The sequence below is a fragment of the Lagenorhynchus albirostris genome, chromosome 6, assembly GCF_949774975.1.
Source record: "Lagenorhynchus albirostris chromosome 6, mLagAlb1.1, whole genome shotgun sequence".
Lineage (NCBI taxonomy): Eukaryota > Metazoa > Chordata > Mammalia > Artiodactyla > Delphinidae > Lagenorhynchus > Lagenorhynchus albirostris.
The window spans coordinates 31,230,366-31,255,163 of NC_083100.1; the positions used below are offsets into that span (position 1 = coordinate 31,230,366).

Sequence of the window (24,798 nt, forward strand, 5' to 3'; positions counted from 1 at the left end):
GATGGTGATCCAACTTCTTAAAGATTAGGAAAGAGCAAGGGCGATGCCCAGGGAGATTGAAAGACTCAATCAGAATCACTCAGTTATTGGTAGATAGAGCCCATATAAGTACCCAGACTTTGACACACACCCCCATCTAAAACTCTACCACATGAGCCTACCTCACATTTCTTCAAATGATTTCAAGTACAGTTTTTAAAAATTTTACATTTTTAAATTTAAAAAATACATCTCAAAATATAGACTGGTCTAAGTTTCTAGGCAGAGCAAAGATTCTGACCTTGCTTTAACAGATGTCAAGGGACAATGCCTGTTCTAGAGTAAGGTTCAATGTAACAAACAGGACTTTTTCATAATCCTTTTTCCCTCTTTTCAGAAAATGTGAAAACAGTATTTCTTATATCTGCAAGAAATTGAATCATATGTCTTTCCAGAAGACAATTTCTTCCCCAAATATATATAAGGTAACCAAACATTTAAGGTCAACTTAAGAAGGGAGACCCTGGTTACTTTTCTAGTAGAATTTTTCTGAAATCTTACTTTAATATAATAAACACAAGAATTAAAAAGACAGATCACTCTGCAAGTCAATAAAAAGTTTCATTTTTTTTCTATTTTTAGAACAGGCTTATTTTCCTCAGGGTGTTAAAAATATTTATGATTTCTTTAGCCTGTTCAAAATAAAAAGATGAAACTTTAAAAATACATTTCCTGTTATTCCTCAATCACTTAAACATTTAAACTTCCTTAAAGTTAATAATTCCTTCGTTAGCAAATGCTTATTCTTGAGGCAAATCTAAAATTCTAAGCACGCAAATGTATAATGACCCTTAGGGTAAAGTTTAGCCTATAACTCCGTAATATTCCAATCTGGAACTTTTTTATTTGGCCTGATTTCAATTATCTTAAGATGACTCAGTGTTGAACCCCAGAAAATTGGGACCTAACCTGTATAGACATGTACTGGATAACTGAGCACCTTGGACATATGACACCACTACAGAGAGGTCACTGGCTTTACCAGGCACTAAGCAGATGGTCCACTGGGTTCAACAGCAGCTGAACTTCAAAGAGAACTAAGACAGCATGTACTGTGATACTGTAGTCTGGACATGATAAAAGAGAAAGAGAGAATAGTAAAGTAGGATAATAAAACATACACAAGGTAAGACTAAAGGTCTGAAGACTGCTCCTTTCCAAATGAGAAAATTCAATTCTGGAATAACAAAAGTTGGCCTCAAACTCACAGAAAATTCCCAATAGTCTGGCAAAAGTTCATTCATGTGTTCCCTCTTGTTCACTTTTTTTTTTTTTTTTTTTTTTTGCGGTACGCAGGCCTCTCACTGTTGTGGCCTCTCCCGTTGCGGAGCCCAGGCTCCAGACGCACAGGCTCAGCGGCCATGGCTCACGGGCGCAGCCGCTCCGCGGGATGTGGGATCTTCCCAGACCGGGGCACGAACCCGTGTTCCCTGCATCGGCAGGCGGACTCTCAACCACTGCGCCACCAGGGAAGCCCCCTCTTGTTCACTTTTTTCTCCATGTGAAACACTGTAATAAGCTCTGCACCTTGTGAAAAATATTTTATTGGTTATTCACATGATTTAAATCCAAACCTGAAAGTTCTCAAATACTATTGGTACAGTACCAAATTCATGGGGCTATCATCCAAGCGTTTCAGAACACCATTATGATTCTGGAAGCTGGATTTTTCTTTTTCCTTTTATGATTAAGAAAATATAGAAATAAAATACAGCAAGAGAAATGCAACAAACTTATTTGCACATTTTCTAAGTATCTTGCCCCACACCATTACTTCTATTTCAACTGAGTTTCAGCTATCTCCTGTATGTGAGGTATAAAATGCTAAATTAGAAAAACTCATCCACCAGAATAAGATTTTTAAAAATTTGTTTGTTCTTAGCTCCAAAAAAAGTTGGGAAGAAATTTTATCATTCAATAGTCCAGGTATAATAATTAAAGGACTTAATAAAGATATTTTTTTAAATTTGCACAGAAATGACTATCAATATAGAAGATATTTGATTACAGCTTCTTGAAAGATACTTGATTACAGCTTCTTGCCCTTGAGGAGCCATTTTAACATACAAACTGGCTCTGATATAAATCTATAAGAGAACAGGTCTACACTAGACTTTGGAAGTTAATCTCGAGAAAGACAAAAACTAAGTTATCTGATATTACAAATATATAAGGTTCTCAGAAATACTGAGAATTTTTAGGAATATTTTATATAAGTGAAGGGGATAATTATTTCACTGTTAAAATGATTTGATCATTGACTTCCCAAGCCTGAATTATCTTCATCTGTGTCTACATTCTAATGCTGGAAAACAATTTACGAAATCTAATGACCAAAATGTTTAAGTACATTATTTATAATGTTGAATGCAAAGGAGCATGTTATATGTGTTAGTTCTATATAAACAATATAGAATTCTTCCATAATTACAAGTCATATATATCAAAAACACAAGCATATACACTAAAAATCTGTCTTCATAATTAGAATTTCTTTTTACATAGTTAAACAGGTTTGTTCAGTTACAAAAGGAGAGTTCCTCCTCCCAGTTCGGGGATTTGAACCTTGAGTTATATCCTAGACCTGCTGTGAGCCTAGCGTTTTGACCAGGGTGATGCTGACCATGAGATGAAGTTCCTTAGTGGGTCTCTCAGACTGTCCTCTCAATGCCCCATGGACTTCAAACTCCAGGGTCTCTATAATGAGCCCCTCAGCACGGGAGCTTCACAATCTTCGATATGGAATACTTCCAAAGTGAAATGAAAAGACCAAAAGATCACACTCATAAAACTGTTTCTCATTAACATTTTTAAAAATTGTAATATTAAGAGTTCATTCTGTAGCATTTAGATTGTGCTCACTGGAGGTTCTGAAATCAACTAGCACGAATCTCCACCGATAATGGAAATTCTACTTGTTAAACTGCATCAGTATTGAAAAGTGGATTATAATCCTGTTTGGAAAATACAGCCCAAAAGTTTTACATATGTGCACACATGGAAACACAGAAGAGAGTAAGAATTCATTTGTTTAGTCATAAGTCATTTATAATGAATTGTAATATTTCACAATTGTACTAATTTTAATAATTCATTGTTTAATCATCGACCACCTATGACATATGTCTAGGCATACTGCTTGGCTTTTGGGATAAAAACATAAATAAAATACTAACAAAAGCTTCAAGGATGTATTGAATTTATGGAGAAAAAAGAATTAATTATAACAAAATCAAAGAGCTGTAACAGAAGTTGCCTTAAAAAGTCTCCTAAAAACTTCATTATCTTCACTTGTTCCTGACCCCTCAGACTTTGAACCATCCGCTGATTTCACAATTTAAGCTCCTCAATGCCAAAGGAATACATTTCAGTCAGCAAGGATTAAAAAAAATTAATTTGTAGTCCTACTCTGGCTTAATCTACTCTGGATCACCATTCAGGCTGCTGGGTGTCACAGCATGTGCACATAGGGAGAACGCACAGAAAGGCACAGGAATGTGGCGATGAACACTCTCCCACTTCCCCGCCTCAGACACCACAGCGGCTACCCTAAATGCACCCCTGCTCAAAAATACCTGCTATCTTTCACCTCTTAAATACCTTCATCCTTCTCAGTTATGCCTGCAAACCAAAACATACAGTGCAAAATACACAGGTCCAAGATGCCTTATCCATTATTCCAACATCCAAAGTGCTCTCAAAACCCATTTGGGTTTTTCCTTTGTCTGCTTCTTATAAATTTGGTACAAAATATGCTGACTGGAGGAGGCGATTTATCATCTTTATCCTGCTAAGTGTAAATACGTTTTGCAAGAGCAATGTCATGTGTATCATTATGGGGTGCTGCACCAAACCTATGGAGGGATACTTAGCAGATGATACATGCATTCATTACCTTCCTAAAATCCAAACAGTTTCAATTTCTGAAACCCATCTGTCTTTAAGAGCTTCCACAATTGTGGAATTCCACAATTCCACAGTTTTAGTTCACTAAAACTGTGACCAGAGTCATCGCCCTAGACTTCTTCCTACACATCTCCAATCTTTCTTTACCTATCCAACCCCACTTATATTTTCTCCCATCTCTGAAGGAAAAATGTCGCTCCAAACTCTTCAAAGTCAACCCCAATCTGGGCTGGTGACCACACTCCATGTTTCTGGAGTCATATTCTCTCATTCTTCTCCTCATTTGCATCTGGTCTGCTTCCTCTCCACTGTCCCTCGTTTCCTTCTCAAACCTTGATGGATTTTTCCCTACTCGTAAATAAATTTTACCCTTTCAAATACATGCAAGCCACCCTCTCTCTCCTTTTCTTCAAAATCGCCTTTTAAAAAAGCTCAAGGTCCGTCTGCTGTCTTCATTCCACCCCTTCCTCCAAAGAGCTTTTACTGAACACTTACTATGCACTGAGTACTCAGAATGAAAATATGATCATTGCTGAAGGACCTCATCGTGTTGGTTTGGTAGGGGAGAGAGGTGGAGATGAAGAGACAACTGTATACAATTACCATATAATGCACTTTGCTGGTGTTCGGCCAAAGAGCAGAACCCGCTATTCCCCACACGCTTCATTGCTTTGTCTGCTCATTTCTCCTACTCTTAGCAAACTACCATGACTGACATGGAATTGTCATTTTCCCAAATGTAGAGACACATCCTTTATTTTTTTTCTTCCTCCCCAGGGTGGTATCTAACCAGTGCTTTGGATGAGATATTTAATAAATATCTATTAAGTAGAATATTATACTTGCTTATTTAATAGCTTATTCTATTCTATAGTTATTTTTGTTTTATGTATAGTTACTTTATTCGTACTAAGTATAGAATAGGTATCTGTGTGCTTACTATTAAAATTTTATATGACTAGTGTTTCAAGTGACTTTCATTCACTGCTATTCTCAAACGTCATGTCCTCAGAAGAGCCTCCTTTAACTACTTTGTTAAAATGCCCTTGCCCCTAACCCCCCATTCTCTATTCCTTTACTCTGCTATGCTGGTCTTTATAGCACTCACCATGCATGGCTTGCTACATGAATGCTGCTGCTTTGCTTCTTGTCTCTTTTCCCCCTCAAGAATATAGGCTCCATGAAGGGAAACACTTGTCGTTACATTTCCCTCGTAGCCCCAGTGCCTAGCTATAATAGGTACCCAACATTAAACTGAATGAAAATACGCCAAGAATAGCATCTGCCATGCTCAGAGCATCCCTGAAAAAAGATGTTGAATCTCAGGGCAAGTAGATGAATAATTTTCAATTTATTTCAGCCTTCCTGCATTATATTTGACAGTGTTGCATGCACTGTGCAGTTTTTCCTCCCACTTCTGTGCCGAAACAGCTTAACTTTTTAAGTGTCTATGGTCCAAAAAACATTAAAATTGGGCAGCTCTAAATACTACTACATACATACTGACTCACTCCAGTTCTCGGCAGTAATTAGTACTCTGGTGATGAAATGTGCCTCTAGGTTCAAAATTTTATGTTTTGACAGTTGGAATCTTACCAAGCATGAAATGAACCAATAAAAAATTCTTTTTTGTTATCATTCTCTAAGCATTAGGAAAAAATATATTCTCAAAATCTAACAGTAGTAATCTAAGAAAAAATAGTAACCCCCTCAGATTCAAAGGGAGAGTTTTCAAATAAAGAAAAGATAAATGTAAAATCTCATAACTAAAAGCCAGGAGAGCAACTTCTATTTAACAGGTAAGTGCATCTCAGTCACCCTCAATTAGCAAAGCAAGATAATAGGCATTAAAATCTTCACGACAGCCAAAAATCTCACAAATAGCATATTTTATTTTCCATCTTTAACTCTTTGATGATCACAGTATTTTTAATCATCTTGAATGGTTCTTCATAAGACTGTTTTTATGTAAATATAGTTTTCCCCTCAATATCCTTGCCTCCCAAAGAAAATAAGTGTGACCCTGACAATATTTCAAAAGCTGGGCTAAGATTTCACTTGTATCAGTGAATATCATGTGTTTTACCTGAAGTAACAAAAGCTACAACCTCAAAGTTTTTACATAAATTGAAAAGTCAAAAGCTTTAAAGGTACTAAGCATTTCTACAAGTCCAAACATATTCTCAACGATACCTGCATTATTTTATTTAAAATTAAAAACACTTATATGATGAAAAGTTCTGAAGATGGACAGTAGCGATGGTGGTACAACAATGTGAATAGACTTGGTGCCAGTGAACTATACACTTCAGAACTGGTTAAAATGGTAAACTGTTATGGGATGTTTTACCACAATAAAAAATTCCCCTTTATGAGCTAACTCTTTAACTTGAAAATCAATTTCCTTACATCTTATTCTGAAACATTTATGCTTTATCTGAAGGGATTTTACAATTCATTTCCTAAACGTATACTCTGACATCATAGTAACAGGTTCCAACGGGCCTTTTTGATATTTGGCACTTATTCATTAACTTCCTTGAATTTTTAAGGAGCCAAGAAAATTGTCAAAGAAATTACTAGAAATGTGCCTTACTTTATGGCATCAAATTTATCACCATGAAATATGAATCTTCTTTTTAAATTATGCAGTAAAACAGGACAAGCTAGGTGTTATGCAGACATGATCACTCACTGTATGTAGTGGGACATGAGGTGGAGTACAAAAGTACCTCAGTAAGTGATATTGAAACTGTACCCCCTCCGAAATGAAATCCATGCTTATAAACTGGTTACTTTTTCATGATTAAGCTAACGAGTTCTGAACTTTTAACCTATATGGGTTTCATAATTACACAGCTTGAAATCCTCATCAGAAAATCCGTCTGCTCCTGAAATTCAAATCATTTTGTAATCTTGAATAATGCATGGCAACTCTACAGAAATTAAAACATTTCGTACAAGAAATTCGCAACCTTTTTTTTTTTATTTTTGCAAGAGCATAAAGTAATGGAAATAAATTAGTTGTCACTTCCTTCAACTCCCCAGCCCACCCCCTTTCCCCCACACGTCTCATCTCTTTAACAATGTTTTACAAAAACTACATAATGGGTGTGGATTCATGACACAAACACCTTCTACATGAGCCAGTGCAGAGATAATTGAGTTCCAGAAAAATACCATGAGCATGGAAAAATGAACTCTGTGTCTAAAGCACAATGGTTGATAACTTTGGCTTTAGAGATCTGAATTTGATTCCTGACTCAGACACAGACTGGCTCTGTGACAGTGGGCAAAGTCATTTTCCTATGATATCCTCCAATTTTTATACTTAAAATATATCTTGTTTTTAAAATTTGTCTATAGTAACTACAGTAATTATTAACCACAATTATTAACCAGAATTACAGCAAAAACTCAAACAGAAAGCAAAAAGGATGTTAAAAATCCCCAAACAAGCAGAGAACACTACGCTGACATTACAAATCACCTTTCAGAGAATAAACACATAGAAAAATAATGTGTTAAGTCAAAGAAAAGCAATTGCTGTATCAATTTTGTATGACATGTACTTAACATTTACATTTGAATATGTATATAAAAATTTATACGTCCATTTTTAAATTATAATTACTTCTACTAGATGTGATTTCAGATGATTCTGACATTCTTTGTATTTTACTGTATTCTAAATGTTTTTAACTTAACAAGTATTAACACTTTTAGTAGTAAACAGTTTTAAGTAATTTTACAACAAAGGAAAAAACCTACAAAGGTGCCTCTTCAAAACTCCTATGTCCTACCACCTTTTACTCTTAAAATACTGTTTGTCTTGACACTATCTGTGTGTCACTCAAATGCAACAAGCAAGTCACATATAAAAATTGTCTGGCCTTAGACAAATTCTTAAAGCACTTAGACTATATTTCAAACACTATAACCAAGACACTGGCATTGTCCCAAAGTAAATGGTGAAGAGTATGAAGCGGATGCCAGGTTTTATGCATGCTTGCAGATCCAGATCTAATGGACAGTGAAAGGAGATATTTTAAAACAATGATTTGGCTGAAGTATTAATCAACTAGATGTCATAATAAAAGATTGTGTGTCAAAAATTCAGTCCATGGCTGCATTCCTCTCCTTATATGGAGATACTATCAAATTTTTTAAATATGTTATTTCTTTCATATAAAGTATAATACTGTTAAAATGGTGCTCAGAATATTCCAGACAATTATTTTCACTGTATAAACATTAAATTTTCAAATAAAGTTCTAACTAAAATTTTAAAAATCTCTAAACCCCGAATTATCATGTTTACTTTTGGTGACATTAGGCCATCAGACTCTATTGTTAAATAAAAGAAACATTTTTCCATTTAAGAGGAAAATACTTAGTTTTGGGAAAATCTAAGCAATATGCTGAAATAAATTACCAGGAAACAGTCTTCCCTAAGTATTCACTTCAATAAATCTGGGGCTCATTTTCAGCTTCTGACTTCCAATGAACAGCAAAAGTTTAAAGAACAATATCTCAGGATGTTTAATATTCTACTTTTATTTGAATATTCATTTCAAATAACAATGTAGCAAGAAACATAAAAGTTCTCAGTCTAAGTTTTCTTGAAACATGCCGACTTGATAAATTTTCTGTTTTTGTGTGTACACACAAAAGATACTAAAGTTTAAAATTAAAACTTGGCCAACCAAGCATTCCATATATTCATGCATTATATGAGCACAAGATGCATCTCAGATTGACGCCTCATGTCAAGTGCAAAACATTTCGCCCATTATGTTCAGTCACTGCAGTTACATACTTAACTTCCTTAAATAGTAGTTTCCACTTGGGGAAGAGACATCTAACTAGTTTGAGTGTTTATGACTTTGACACTAGGTCTCCCTAAGGAAATGTCAACATTATCATTTTTCGCTATCACTTTCTTATTCATATTATTCTTTGTTGCTTCTTTTCTTTTGATGCGTATCACAGCATTTCTTTTTTCCAAGTCATCAGCACACTGAAACTGCAAATTATTTTTCTAACCAGTCACATTCATTCCCCCACCCCCAGCACATACACAACATTCTTATAAATCTGTCTGGAGTCTTTTCCCTCATTTAGCCTTCAGTCTTCCTAAATACACCTAAATAGTCCATGTAGTCTGGGGAAAAGGGCAAGTTCTGCAGCTTGTTCAGAGAACTCTGATTATAACTGCCATGTAGCTCCTTAAGAATGATCATGATTTAAATGTCAATAGAAAGACCACTGTTTTTATACTACATGGATATGAAATGCATTGACTATATCACAAAAAAAAATATTCCTAATGTCCATGCTCTGAGCACTCTCACTGCCTTAGTGACAGAAAAAAATCCCCATTTGGCCCCATTTAGGGGCTCAGGGCACCTTGGCAGTCTCTGCGCTGCCCTTGCTACACAAAGGTACCTCTTTAAAACCTGAGTAAGGGAAAGGAGGAGATGAACCATACATCAGGTCAAGGCCCCCCATCTCTCTCCAGATGATTTGAGAAAACTATGATAAATACCAAAGGTCTTCACGGCTTAAGGGAAGCTGGAGTATCACCCACCTTATTGTCTCATGCCATTGGAGAATTACTTAGATTACTATACTGCACTCCAAGTTCTGGCAAATTTCTTAAACTGCCTGAGTTCTGCTTTGTTTTTTAATTTGTTTGCTTTAAATATTTGCTTCAGTTTCTTGATGTAAATATTGTATCTAGTTAAAGAGAAATCCCAATATTTCAAGATTAGCACCAAATGTTTATTGCATGTTGTTAAAATAAAAGTTAGGAAGACTAGATCAAGAAAAGATTCCTGGGAAAGACAGCCTTTGTGTTCCTCTGTAAGACACACAATCGACTTAACTACTTAAGTTTTAAGTATCTAAGAAAGCCAAAACCAGAAGTCTTCCTGATTTCCTTATCCCTAAAATATTAGCTGTGCATATATACTTTTTGAAAGAATTAGTAAAGTGAGAATTTATAGGAAACATAAAACTAATAGTTTAATATCATGAATTATTTCCTTCTAGGAAAAATGTAAACAACAATCATGGGTAATAAAGAATTTAAAGAAAATATAATTCTCACTAACTGGAAAAATTCCCAATTAATCTCGCCTACTCAATCAAAGTCAGGCAAACCAACTAATTGAAATATACATTTTAACCTTAGGGGTTTAATTCTTTCACCAACAATTCAAAAAATTCTGAAAGGAAGAAACCAAATAACTTGGCATAACTATGAAATAAATTAAGACAACTTTTCAAATTCACATATAGAACATATATAGAACTAAAAGAGGAAAGAACAAATACACCCCAACCAAGCAGGAATAAAAAAGTGTAAAAGTGGAGCCCAAACTCCTATAATTGTGGGTAACAACTGGGAAACTTTAATCTGTGAGTCACAGAAAAATGCAACTGAAACAGGCTTGAATATAAGGTAATAAACGGCTCATGTAATTGGGCGTCCCAATTAGGATGAACTTCAAGAGTTGACTAAGTCCACTGGCTCAGAGGCCACGTCCCTGAGACCCCCTGGGTGTTGGCTCTCCTCCCATGATGGTTTCTACCTCATGCTGGAAGCTGTAGGATTGCAGTGGTTCCAAGCCTCAGAATAGGACAGAATTCAGAGGAAACTTCTCCCACGTGATAAAAAGAGCTTTCCCAGAAGGCCTCAGCTTACCTCTCCTTGAGCATCTTTGGCCCAAACAGAATCACATCACCATTCTCAAAGTACAGTTGACCTTTGAAGAACAAGAGTTTGAACTGTGCTGGTCCACTTACACGTGTTTTTTTTCCCCCTAGTAAATGTACAGAAAACTACCTGATCCACAGTTGGTTGAATCCTTAGATGTGGAACCACAAACACAGAGGCCAACTATGGGACTTGAGAATTGATGGATATTGGTATCTGTGGTGGGTCCTGGAATCAACCCCCCACAGATATGGAGGGATGACTGTAATCACTGGTACAGGGAACTGGATCACAGATGAAGGCCCACAAGACTCACCCTTAGAGGTGGGTGGTCATATGAAAAAAAACTATGTGAGGAAGAGACAGACCTGAACAGAACTGGAGTTGCCCTAGGAAGGAGAGAGTAGGAATGGATGCTGGGTAAGCAGACAACACTGCACAATAATCAGCTACATAGGCCGACCCCGTATTTCTAGACTGAAACGCATGCCTCATAGGCTTATAGTTGACCTGTAGATGGTCTAATTAAACTCCAAACCTAAAAGAAGAATTCCTGGCAAATGTTTGCTCAACTGTTGCTTATATAGTCTCAATGACCAAAAGTCCATGCTTTATAAAGCAGCACACGCTTCACTGAAGAACTAAGTGTTATATTGAGCTGAAATATATTTCCTTACAACTTCTTTGGCCCAACTTCTTGGGACAGCAATAAGTGAATTTATTCCTTCTTTTCTACGATCATCCAGATATCTGAGGACAGTTAGCAGGCTCCCTTTAATCTTCAAGTGCATCCAGGTTCTGCAGTATTAGCAACATGAGGTAATTCCAATAAATCACCCCAGAGCTTTGTAAAATTTGTATTTGAAGAATGGGCTACTTAGAACACCACATGACATCATGTTAGGTTCATTTCAAACTAATACACAGTGGCTACACTCAGCTAGCCATCTAGAAAATCAAGTTCTCACCCTGTTATCAATTATGGACTATTAGATGCTTCAACTTTTTGTCTATATACAGCTGCATATTTCGCATTGGTGAGCTATGAGAACCATCTCAAATCATGTTATCTTGCAGTCTTTCTGCTCTGCTTATGGTTAAGAATTATGTAAATATGTGTTTCACTTGTAACGTATTTTGAATTGAGATTAATCAAGATATTAAATACGAACAGGCTTCTGTGCTATTTTCCTCCTCTGATTAAAGTCTGCACAAGGAGGCTTTCTTCTTTATTGCTAAGGAAATGTCACTTGATCCTTCAAAATTGGTTCATAACATCAAAAGAAGGGAAGCTAAAAAGAGAACTTAAAGCAGCAAATAAAGTTCAGGAATCCTGCCGAAACTCTGAGTGAAGCTTCAATATTCATGATGGGGAAGTGCGCTTCACCTTTAAACAGAAAAATACATACTTCTAGGACTTTAAAAAGCTTCAATTAAAAAATTTAAGGAAATTAAACATCCTTATTTACTAAAAATTTATCTGTAGACCTAAGTCATCTGTAAATGTAATTTGAACAAGTACCTCAATAGAAGTGTTATAAACATTAATGTGATTTCAAGAGCAGCCCCCCAAAAGTCCATTACAATGTAGCCAGTTAATAAGATACAGTGAGTTTGAGTGCCTGGAAATAGAAGAACCAGCAAGGTAAAAGGTTAACTAAGAGTTTGGTACAGAGCTATTCCCATGAAACTGCTGAATAGATAATATCTCTTGGTGAAAATACCAAGGAGCTACATAGTTGCTTAAGCTTCATGGGCCACCTGTCAGTACTGAGCATACATCCCTGTTGACCTGTTTCATTTTGTTTCTTAAATCATGAGATTCCAGGTATTCAGGTGTTTTTCTTTCCATAGCTTTATCTTATTTCTTGAGATCTCTCTTACCCTAAAACAGAGACACCTCACCTCCTTCAAAGAGGCACCTAGATCCTTTCCATTTTAAGAACCCTGTTAATCATTAAGAACTAAGTAGTGAACACACACACTCAAATGTTATCAAGGTTCCAGAATCGTGGAAGGTGTGGGAAATTGTCATTATACTGTAGTTTATGCCTTCCTTGTGTGTTACTTGGAAGCTCTGATATCTTTGCTTCCCACCCATTAAATTTCTAAGGGTAAATTCAATCTTCCTCCTTTTAGTTACCTGTCTCTCCCTGTTATTCTCACCTCTGTCCTCTTTCCTAGTGAAAGAGGTCCCTTCCCCCTCATTGAACACCTCACTGGATGACAAGAAGAGAAGACTGTTCTCTTTTCCCATAACCAGCCTCCTCCTCCTTCCAAACTTCTCTCCCATTCCTCTCCTCTGGCTCACTCTTCTTACATCATGGCAAGTCCCTCCTGGACTACAAGTAAACATTTGCTTAAATACCTCCGGACAGCTGCTACAGTGAATAAGGGCAAAAGTGCTAATATTCGCTCGGTACAACATACTTCAAAGTGTTACCAGGTACTTAATTTCATTCGATCTTCCTACCAACTGTGTGTGGTTGGTGGGACAGCAGTAGATGATTTTCAAAATGAGAAAAGTGATGTTGAAAGAGGTTAGAGTAATAATATGAAAAACCTGGACTCCAACTGCCAAAGCCCCAAGCTCTGCCACATAACACTCTAGAATATTGTTTTAGTAAAGCTGATCTCAGCTAGATACTCAGGGGACGCAACCTGATTAAATTGATACACACTTACCTATTGATGATGTGGTGCTCAATCAGTACTCAGAGGCCTCTATCATTTTTCAAAGAGGATGTTTTATAACTTAAGTAGCTTTGTATTTGGTGTAATTTCAGGTACCTTAATGAGATTGCCATTTGTACCTTATATAATCAAAAGTAGACGTATTTAAAAAATAATAATAATGGTCACATAACTCTTGGGCATAGGTACACCTATACAAATAACCTCAAAAGAAGCTATTGCAAGAGAGAACACTAGTAGAACTGGGTCCCATAACATATGGCTAAAGGCATGCTGTAAAGAAAGAAATGCTCATTGATTTTTTTTTTAGAAATACATTTTTAGCTCTAAGGAAAGGATTATTATAATCTCTAGTTTTATTGCCTTTTTCCCTCCAAATTTGAAGTTTTACACATGTGTCAAAAATTTTCTTATGTTTTACTTTTGACTGTACTCAAATGCCTAGCTAAATTAACAGCACTATCAAGCTTGATAATTTCTTTCTAACCCCAGTGAAAGCTTTGCACCACAGATGTGCACAGCAAACAAGCACACTCAGATCAAGTATACACACTCCCCACACACACACATCTGCACACAGATTCTCCCTCTCATTCACTCACACACACACTATTGTTGCCAACCAAGGAAGTTGCAGAAGGCACCAGGCCATCACCTGGATTACTTGGCTTTCAGTTACTCTCTCCCAACACCATTTGTCTTTGCCATAATAAGATCACAAAGGCATTGATTCCTAAGTGCTCCTCTGGGATTGAAACATGCCTACAAACTGCATCCTAATAAAACATTTAAAAGACACAACATAGTTTGGTGGAAGAAAAAAGATGGACAATTAAACCTTCAATTCCAGTTATAACTACCACTAACTGAAATCAAACATGTTTATTAAACACCAAACCACAGGTAAGAAGTCCAGGTGTTAAATAATTGAAAAGACTATCCCAATCCTAAAGGAGTATACAAGGCATTTGGAGAGACAAAACTAAGACTAAAGAAGTTAAACCATAATAAAATTCTTCAGAATTTCAAGATGGTAATGGATAAATGTTACTAGGCAATAATATATTTTTTAAAAGACTGCTCAATGATTTCTATAAAATCAGAGTGACAGAGAATTCATTCAGAATTAGGACAGTCTGCAAACAAACTAGAAAAAAAATACAATTTGACCTGGATCTTGAAAGATTGCTAAGAACTGAGCAGCAAGAATACAGTCTTTACATGTATAAAGAATGTTGTAATTTCCACTGTATTTTCACATACAACTTCTCAACCTTAACAACGACACTGTGGAAAAAGTTATCATTAATCACTCATTTCATCAAGGGAAAAAACTAGCATTTAGAGTAGTTAAATGACTTGCTCAAGACCTGAAAATATTTATACATATACTTATTCACTCAGTTCAGTTATGAGGTACCAGGCACCTGGAACAACAGCAGTGAACAAAACCCAAGACGCTCTCCTCGTGGAGCTTCCATTCTATAACATACAGAATGACTCTTGGACAAGCAGGGTGTAGGGCAAGGACACGCCAGACCAGTGGAACATTAAGCCAGCCATGGAGCAAGAAAGCACATGGTACCTAAGAGAATAGTCAGTACCGTAATTTCTCTCTTGTTGAGATTTGAGAAGGTTGAGTTTGAGGAAGATAGTTTGGAGGGATTCTGAGGCCTCTGAACACAATGTATGGCCATGAGCTCTAGCCTTGCTTTAGTATACACTGGAAGGAATGGTATCACTTAAGCAATACTTTAAGAATAATGTAATCTACGTTAATAAAAGTAGTAATATGTTCATTATAATAGCACCTAACACTTATTGATGACTCACTACAAGCCAGGAACCCTCCTAAACACTTCATGTATTAACTTGTAAAATTAGTACTATTTTAGCTCCAAGTGCCCATGAGGAAACTAAGGACAAGAAGATTAAGTAAGTTGCCCAAAGCCAACAGATAGCAGAGCCAAGAGATGAACTGACTCTACCTGTCCAGAATCCAAACTCTCAGCCACTCTGTGTCCCAGTGCACCTGTGGCAAAGAATAGTTGAAGGGTGTAGAGGGAGAGAAAAGTCTACAAATTCCTCATCAACTAAGTAACTCGGCCTGAGACTTTATTTTAGATTTAAATGTGGTAGCTGCAGACATGCAAAGAGAGGAGCATGAATCATGTTAAAAGAATAAACTGGATTAAATACTTTCTAAATAACTGCAAGTTCAAGCCTGGAAGACTAGGAGACTAGGCTCTTATTGACAGGAATAAGGAAGTGAGTGGAGGAAACCAACTTGGAGCAGGAAATTGAGCAGTTTTGATCCGAACCAGATGTTATCAGGATCCCAGGGAGGAAATGCAGAACTGGACTCAGCAAAGAAATCAGCTGGAAATATGGAGCCCTGTAACCTATTCTTGGTTCAGATATTTCTCCTTTGCAGGATGATGGGGGTTAGGGTACATGACTGCTGAGGTCTCTTCTGGTTCTATAATTCTGTAATTTTGTAATTCTATAAGCAGAGAGTACTCTTTTAAAGTTTGAGATGGAATTTCTTGGTCAAGATAATCCTTTTGGACTTCTGCACTTATTTCTGAAATATTCTCTGAACTTCCTCCCAAAGTGCTTTCAAAACTTCAACAACTGTGAGCCAAAGAAAAACAACCCCAAAATACCATATTCTGATTTGTTAAAAATCAAGGGCTTGAAATAGGTGTTTCTCCTTGAAATGGAATTTTAACAGGCAAAATTAGGACTGAAAAATGAAGTAATTAATACAGGACTTTTTTTTTTTTAAGGAGTCTAATTTAGAATCCTCTATCCCCAGAAAAACACAATACATCTCAAACTGTTCAACTACATACTGCAAAAGTCATATACTTTATTACCACTAGCCAATAACCTTGCAACCAGTGAACAGGAAGATGGGAAGAAGTCTAAACAGAGTTTTTTTACAAATGCAAAGATTTTGCTTTAGCCCTTCTAAAACTTACAAAAGTATACGTAATCATCAGTATGGTTACTGACCATGAAGAAATGACAACCACTAGTTGAAATATAAACCCTGGTTGTACTCTCCACGACTGTGTCTGTGGGTTGTACTAAAAATACAGTAAAAATACATCATCAGGAAGTATGTCCTGTGAGCTGGTTTCTAGATAGCTGGGGACTCCACAAGAGGGCAACAGAGTGTTCTCAGAAAACAATGTGGGCTTAAGGACTGAGTGTCTGCTTTTAGGTCACTAGTTCACTGTGCGAACCAGTCTACAGTTCAAAACCACATTAGATCCCTGAATGCTTCTTGTACTATTAAACAATATGTCCTGATAAAAGCATTCTCATTTTAAAATTAGTCATATTGGCACTTTCAGTTCTCAAATATTAATCTAAATGTTTTATCATATCTTCCTATAAAACTATTAAACAATGTAATAACATTTAAACAAATTTAAGGTTTTTAAAAAAAGTTAAAATGTACTATAAAATAGTTTGATATTTTAGTATTTAAATTTTAAACATTTAATGGTTAAATCAAAACACACAGGTAAAAACTGCACTAATCACACTATCAAAATATTATTATTGATGTAACAGTTAACATTTGAGTGCTTAACTATATACCATACTGGACTTAAAAGTTTTTATAGTTTATGTCGTTTTCCTACACTGACCCTGTAAAACTAACTTATGTCCATTTTACAAATGGGCAAATCAAGAGTGAAGAAACATGCCCAAGCACACACAACTAATAAGGGATAAAGCTGAACTGAAACTGTAGTATCTGAGGACCAGATTTCACAGGTGACCCAGGGGGCCAACCTGCCCTCGCTGGAGTCCAGGAAAACCCCTGGCGCCTCTCCAAAATGAACCCCTATGATAGTCAAAGACAGAAACATTCTCCCCATGCACTTTACCACATAATTTTACTTTCGTATATTTAATAAAACCATGGCAGTAATCCAGTTTACATAATAGAAGTTATACATTGCCATATTTCAGTATTGTATTGCAATTGTGTTCTACAACCAACTCAAGAAATAATAAAGACAATTAACTAGGAAAACAATCATTAAACAAGTGCAATACTCAGAGGTTCTCACACTCGAAAAATATGAGTGAACATTAAGCGTTGCAGTGGCTTATTAAGCATCAGTCTTCAGATTTCTTAGAGCCTTTACACATTGCAACGAGAAACTGATGAGTATTACACAGCTCTTGGGTATGGCATTGAAATGACTGGCATACAAGAAAGACAATAGCCTAACTACCAAAATGTTTAACATCCAGGGCCCCAAAGAGTGAAGGCTCACCCAATAAATTAAGAATCAATTTGTGATAGATTCTGGAAGGAATGCAAAGAGCAATCAACTGATCTGAAGTATATTTTCCTTGTCCTACAGGATATTAAAAGCTGAGTTAGTATTAAACTTGAGAAGACCATCATCACTTTAAAAGTTTAAAATAGGATAAGAGACAGTGTATTACCGTCCTATTGCTGCTATAACAAATCACCTCAAACTTATTGAATTCAAACAAGGCAAATTTATCTTACAGTTCTGGAGAAGTCTGAAATGGCTCTCATTGGGCTAAAATCAAGGTGTCAGCAGGGCTGTGCTCTGACTACAGGACAAGCTGTTCCCTTGCCTTTTCCAGCTTCCAGAAGCTGCCTACATTCTTTGGCTGCATTTTCAAAGCCAGCATTGTCCCGCTGATACTTTCTCACACTGTATGTCTCTAACCCTGACTCCCCTGCCTTCCTCTTTTATTTATAAGGATCCTTGTGTTTACATGTAAATATTCCAAGATAATCTCCTCATTTTAAGGTCTTTCACTTAATTACATCTTCAAAGACCCTTTGCTATGTAATATAGATACTCACAGGTTCTGAGCATTAGGATGTCTAATGTCTAATTAGAACATCTTTGGGGGCCCTCCCTACCGCAAATAGCACAGAATATAGTGTCCTGCATATAGTGCACACTATATATGTGAAACTGCACATAACGGTTAGACTCCAAATGTATTCTACTAGTCCATTTGGAATTAAACTACCTGTAACCCAGATCCTGGAAAAGGAGCTACGAAGACCGCAACAGGGGTAGAACTGGCAGGACTTTGCACTAAATTAGATGCAGGCTGCAGGCACAGAGAGCTGGAGTTAACCATACACGCATGGCATACTAGTTCTGAATTAATTTTGTTATTCTCCATAGTCCTATTACATATCTTTTCTTAACTATGGTGGTAACTGTGTAAAAGTTTATGATTGATGAATTTTCATAATTAGAAATCACACATAGAGGGCTTCCCTGGTGGCGCAGTGCTTGAGAGTCCGCCTGCCGATGCAGGGGACACGGGTTCGTGCCCCGGTCCGGGAAGATCCCACATGCCGCGGAGCGGCTGGGTCCGTGAGCCATGGCCGCTGAGCCTGCGCGTCCGGAGCCTGTGCTCCGCAACGGGAGAGGCCACAACAGTGAGAGGCCCACGTACCGCAAAGAAAAAAAAAAAGAAATCACATATACAAACACCCAACACACTGCCTTGGCGTATTGTAGAAGAACAAAATAGAGTGTGAAAATTTAAATTCTAGGTTCCAGAGGCTGAATCTGCCACTTACTACCTGTGTGATCTTCGGCAAGTGACTTTCAATTTCTGTGTTCTCAGAAATTAAAAATGGGGATCATACATAGCTCTTGCCTGCAGAGTTGCTCTAAAGATATGTAAGTGCCAGAGCCATTCTGGGCCACTGTCAGCGTTCAATGAAATGTTAAGTCATTATTGGGTGAACTAAGTCAGTAGCCTTGAGCATCCAGAGAAGAGACATGCATGTAAAGTTGTCAATTCCTAGTTATCCCATAGAACTTGAAGCAGACTGATACATAAACCTGAAGAAACTTGAGAATGACGGTCACAAATAGTTAAGTTTTAGCACCACATTTTGCACAAACACTAGTTATCATAAGATGCAAAATGCCAAAGCTGCTCCAGTAATATTTTGGCAAAATACAGGCTAGAAATAGTGCAACATGGCAAAAACTTGTTTCTCCTGTGAAGGGGCTCTAATGGGAAATCAAGTTAAAATAAAACAAAACCTGCCCAAAGAGACACCGCATATGCGTTATGCACTGTGTTGGCCAAAGGAATAACAGAAGACCACTTGCAGCACCAGAAATTTTGAGAGTCATTTCTTTAGAAAATCAATTAAATCTATTAGCCCCTTGACTGATTTTTAAGTAGAATACCATCTAACCTCTAACTTCAGTCTCTACTGAAGTGTACTGGTTGGCTTTTTCATACACTACATAAACGGCTTCAGCCTACACTGCTTTCCGATTCTAAGTTTCTGTTTTTCCTGCCTCATCCTTTCCAGCTAGGCCTTCGGTGGTTCCTAATGGTGTTTCTCAACTGTAGTCAGAGTCTTTCCTAGAGCTGAGGTATGTGAGCTTTAGCACAAGGATTACGTACATTCACCCATGTCTCTTTGCGCTTCCTTCTCCATATATTCTAAATGTAAGAGATGATTAGGTAACCAATTTGAAAAAGAGGAGAATTGTAGTTTTATCCAAGCTCAATACTATCTCAAAGGATCTTGGGAGAGTTTGAAATGTCACTAAACAACCACAAGCATCATATATAATTACTGCTTAATCTAAAATGACAAAAGGTTAAAAGGGCTGGCAGAAACTTCTTTCCACACTAGACAAATGGACTATAAGGAAGTTAAGACTGCAGAGAGAATGTCAGAAAAAAATAAATAAAAAGTAATGCTGTTTTTTTCACTTACGTTATTTTAAAAAATTAAAAACGGGAGTACAATTATTTCTGGTAATATCAAAAGTGTAAATTCTTACCAACTCTGAAGAACAATACCAATTAGGCTTCATGTAGCTGTGTTAAAGCAGATTAAAGGAATGGGTAAACCTGTACCCAAACAGTACTAATTCTTTGCTAGGATTTTAACTGATTATCTCACTTTTCTACCTTATTTAGTAATGGTGGTGAAGTCCTTTTAAAAAAGGTTATACATAATAAAGCTGTTTCTGTGTCTAGTAAATGAATTATGGTTACAAAGTACAATGCCAAGGTAGTTAAAAATCATTCTCTATAGGACAAATGATTTCCCTGGGCACTGTTCATGGAATCATCCATTCTGGAAAGAGCTCTTGGATGAGGCTGGGGTAAGACATTTTCTTCAGCCCCTTCTTAAACCTGCCACATTTCAGCTTTTCATTTTAATACACTGGACTTCAGTGACACTGGAGATGGGAAGACCTTCTTCATTAATAAACAACCCAAATACCTAGAGTATTTCTAAGGAAGAAGGTAGCTGTAGAGAAGAAAAAAGTAAAAACGGGAAAAACAGAAGTGAAAGTCCTCCTCTTGTGTTGTGAAGGTAAATACTACATTATTTACCAGGAGACCAAAAAATAAGAAGTGTGCATCAAAATCACTAACAGCAAGAATCAACTGCAGAGAGGAAAGCTTTCTTTTTTGCTCTAACTCAAGTGTTCTTTGAGAATCCAGTTTGGATAAAATATTGTACCCGATATTATTAATACAAGGATCAAAAGGGAATTAATATCTCCCAGTCTGTGCCCTCTAGGAGCTTACAATCTATTTCGGGAGATAAGTTCCTTATGAAATGGCTAATTAAAATGCAAAGCAAATGAGAGTTGAATTCCAACAGAAAACAGGGAAAATAAATGTATAGAATGTCTGCAAAGACTAATGTAAATTTCAATGGTCCAAAAAGATCTTATGGGAAAGGAAAAATGCAAATTTTATCTAAGTTCAATAAAACAGTTATTTATATTCCAATCCAGTTGATTAAAACACACAAATACCCCTACCCCACCATAAAAATACGGAGAAACGTGTTTACAGACTTAAATTAGCCTAGTACTAAGAGCCTAAGGATGCACAGCAGAAGAAACTTAGAAGGAAGGATCTTTCAGGGAAAGCTGCAGTTCAATTCTGGAGAACACATTAGCCATTGATCAGAGAGCCCCAACACAGATGCAGTGAAAAACGATATATCTCAACAGCATAAGCCAGTGTATTGCGTCTGAAGAGTTTAGTTTTACACCTTTTTCAGTTTAGCATCAGAAGATTAATGCCATTAAAACAAGGTAATTGCAATGGGATTATTTGCAAGTACGTGGCAAAACATGTTCAAACTTTTGAAATATTCAAGTCAGCGTATTTCACTGTAGCAATAAAAACAAAAACTACCACTCAAGATAGTTGCTTGCCAGCTACTTTAAGGAAAATCTTCACCACAGTTCTTCCCAAGACTTTGCTCTCCACTGTATACTCTCCTTTGAAACACATTCAAATCTCAGGCATTAAGTTGAATATTAACGGGCCAAGAATAAACTCCAGAGCCAACAATGACAATGAGAACTCCAACAGCTTCAGAGCCTGACACTAATTTACTGAGGCGTATCAGGAACTCTTGGGAATGAAGTATCTGCTAATTAGACCACCATGAACAGACTCCCAAACCTTGACAAAGTTTTTCCCAGCATCTGATGATGAACTGTGATTTATGGGCTGTCTAGGTAAAACTCGAACAGATGGTATCTTTTAACAATAATTGACACATGAGTTTGTTAAGGATCTCAATCTCTGGAAAAACATGTGGCTCTATAGAGGAAAACAAAGAAGAACATTTTTAGAGTCATCTACCTTATCTTTGTCTTCAACGACATCTGCCAAGACATCATCTGGATCCAGGATTCCTCCATCTGTGTATTCTAAGTGATGAATCTTCACCCAGTACCCAGGATCCTGGGGTAGAATAACCAAGAAGTTTCATGACTAAAACTTTTTTTTAAAATGTAAAATACATTTTAATTTTTAAAATAGACTCCTTAAAAATATGCTCTAGCAAAAAAAAAAAATATGCTCTAGCAATAATAAAAGTTTTAAACACCTAAAACAAATGTTATCTGTTTATTAGGATAAATCTGTGGCATGTTTATCCTGTTTAACTTAAGTCAGTAAATCAATGTATACATATTTTATCAGTTTTCCTGGAAGATAAATTGCAATGGAAAAATAAATTGCCCCAGCCATTTGTAAAGCATATTCAAGGAATTTTGAATAACCTTCACTTTAGGTAATCCCAAGAATAATCTGGACAAAGAAAGATCTTCTCAAGGGTACTTTCTGAAATTGGGGATGAGAAATTCAAACAGATTCCTAAAGCTGTAGGAAAAAAATCATAAGGCAGAAATCTGTGATGGTAATAACTATCACCTCGGATATACAAACGCAATGAGAGGACCAACATCCTCTTCAACTCTTTTTATCTCTGTGCTGTGCACATATTCTCAACTCTAAGATTGGCAATGACATCTGGAGCAAGAACTCCAGCATGGATTTCCAGTCCCTGAAGCACAGCAGCAACTAGAACAATGTTCACAGTCAAACAGGGGCGGAGGGTGGTGGGCATCGCTGAACTGGGGTAGTGATTTAGGAGATTTCCAAGTATTGCTTTTTAAAAATTGCTTAGGAGTGTAAAGCTTAAGGAAAGGAATTACTTTCTCAAAATTTGATATGTAGCTAGATACTCTGCTCTGATCCAGCTCAGTTACTTATATACTGCCTATTTCTGGAAAAGATATGAAAGTGATCCATTATGACAATAAGAACATGAATCAATGAATGAAGAAAAACATTAGTACAGTTTTTACCAGAATACCCAAGCTATAATCAATTTGGTTCTGTGATGCTTAGAAAGTCCCTCAATGTGGGAAACTTTTGAGCTATGGGCACCCGGTATCCACTATAGGAATAGATACCAGTTTGCGAGAAGACATAACAGTTTTCCTGGGATAAAGCTCTAAACCTTTACTACATGAATCTTTGTAAAGGGTAAGCCCTAATATAACCCTCAGAATTCAATTGTAATTTTGGAAAAACTAATAGAAATGGTTGCTATTTAGCCTTCACTGTAGCTGCCCCCCAGTAAAAGGCAAGGACATACTATTAAATAATAATTTTTTAAATTTTATTGTATTTATTTTTTTATACAGCAGGTTCTTATTAGGTATCCATTTTATACATATTAGTGTGTATATGTCAATCCCAATCTCCCAATGCATCAATAATAATTCTTTTAAAGCAACTATTCAGAGGGCTACTGATATGCGGCTCAAGTACACAGCTTTTCAGTAATCAACTTGATAAAGTGATAGGCTTAAAACATCTGAAGGAATCCTCCTTAGGTAATCTTTCAACATTTCAAAATTAAGTTTTCTATAGAGCATCGAAAGAGCTCTAAGATTCCAAATAGAATGAAAGGAATTTATTTTGTTTCTAATACTAGGCTTATAGGTGGAAACACTAATGATTTATTAGGAAACAGCCCAATTCTATTTTGCCCACATAGAGATCACAAAGATATAAGCAGTGACTATACAACCAAGTAAGAAAAGCATCCATAGCTCTGATTCTTTAATCAAAGAGCTCTGCCAACACAAGGATAATTGTGCTATAAAAGGTAAGCTAAGTACAACAGACTAGATTCTAAATAGTGAAGATACTCTGGTAGACAAAACACTGGAATATACAGAAAAGAGAGCAAAATAAAACTGCCCCCACAATCTTTGGGAATTGTTATCTTTTTTAGTCTGGCCATGCTACAAGCAATGTACTTCTCCAAATCTACACAGGACTTCTGGCTGAAACCTATAGAATATTGCATTTTTCCTTATAAAAAATTCTTCTTACATAGTGTTCCATTTCATTAATTTCCAGAGTTGGGTTCTGATATATTATAGCTGTACAGATGAAATCTGTTGATTGTAACCATGTTTATAAAAGGTGATGTATTCTAAAGAGTGTGCTTTTTTATATTCAATCTTTTAAAATCAGACATCAAGTTGTCTGCTTTCTTCTCATACTGTTTGGAAAAGCAGATTTTATCACCTGAGACTAAGGTAAACCCCCAACGACTGCGGTATAAGGTATACCTCTCTTCCTGCCCAGAGAGATGAAAACCAAAGACTCAGATTTAAACTAGGGAAACTCAGGAAATAGCAGGGGACAGGATCTGATCAGTGGCAAAGGGGACAGCAGACAAGTTGGCAGCAAGATGGGTTGTTAAGTCACATAGCATTCCTCCCTCACACACACTGGTAGGATCTAAGACCTGGAAATCAGGCACAGGAGTTGAAACTAAGATATTTATCTCCAGTTTTGATTCAAAAGAGTACAGAACTTAAGTTTTACAAACTTATAATCAAGTGAAAAAGTAATCTGATACATTTTGGAATCGTATATTCAAATTCAATCTGAAAAAAGATTTTAAGTGAGCTACATGGTGCCACAACATAAGACGACTCTTTGCAATTTTAACTCTGTTCTACACTGGAATGTATAAAATGGCTTTATCAAAGGAAAGAGTAGGCCAATGACGAGCACGCATCTAACACTGAACA

General features: G+C 36.5%; 1 protein-coding gene across 3 annotated transcripts in view; it reads right to left on the reverse strand.

The window, feature by feature from the left end:
- Nucleotides 1–24,798, reverse strand: part of PARD3B (par-3 family cell polarity regulator beta) — a 1,039,317-nt gene that overhangs the window by 888,618 nt on the left and 125,901 nt on the right. For all 3 annotated transcript variants that reach the window (XM_060152240.1, XM_060152239.1, XM_060152238.1), the window contains exon 2: nucleotides 22,040–22,141. In XM_060152240.1, coding sequence (XP_060008223.1) covers nucleotides 22,040–22,141 — 102 coding nt within the window. The remainder of the gene's footprint in view (nucleotides 1–22,039; nucleotides 22,142–24,798) is intronic.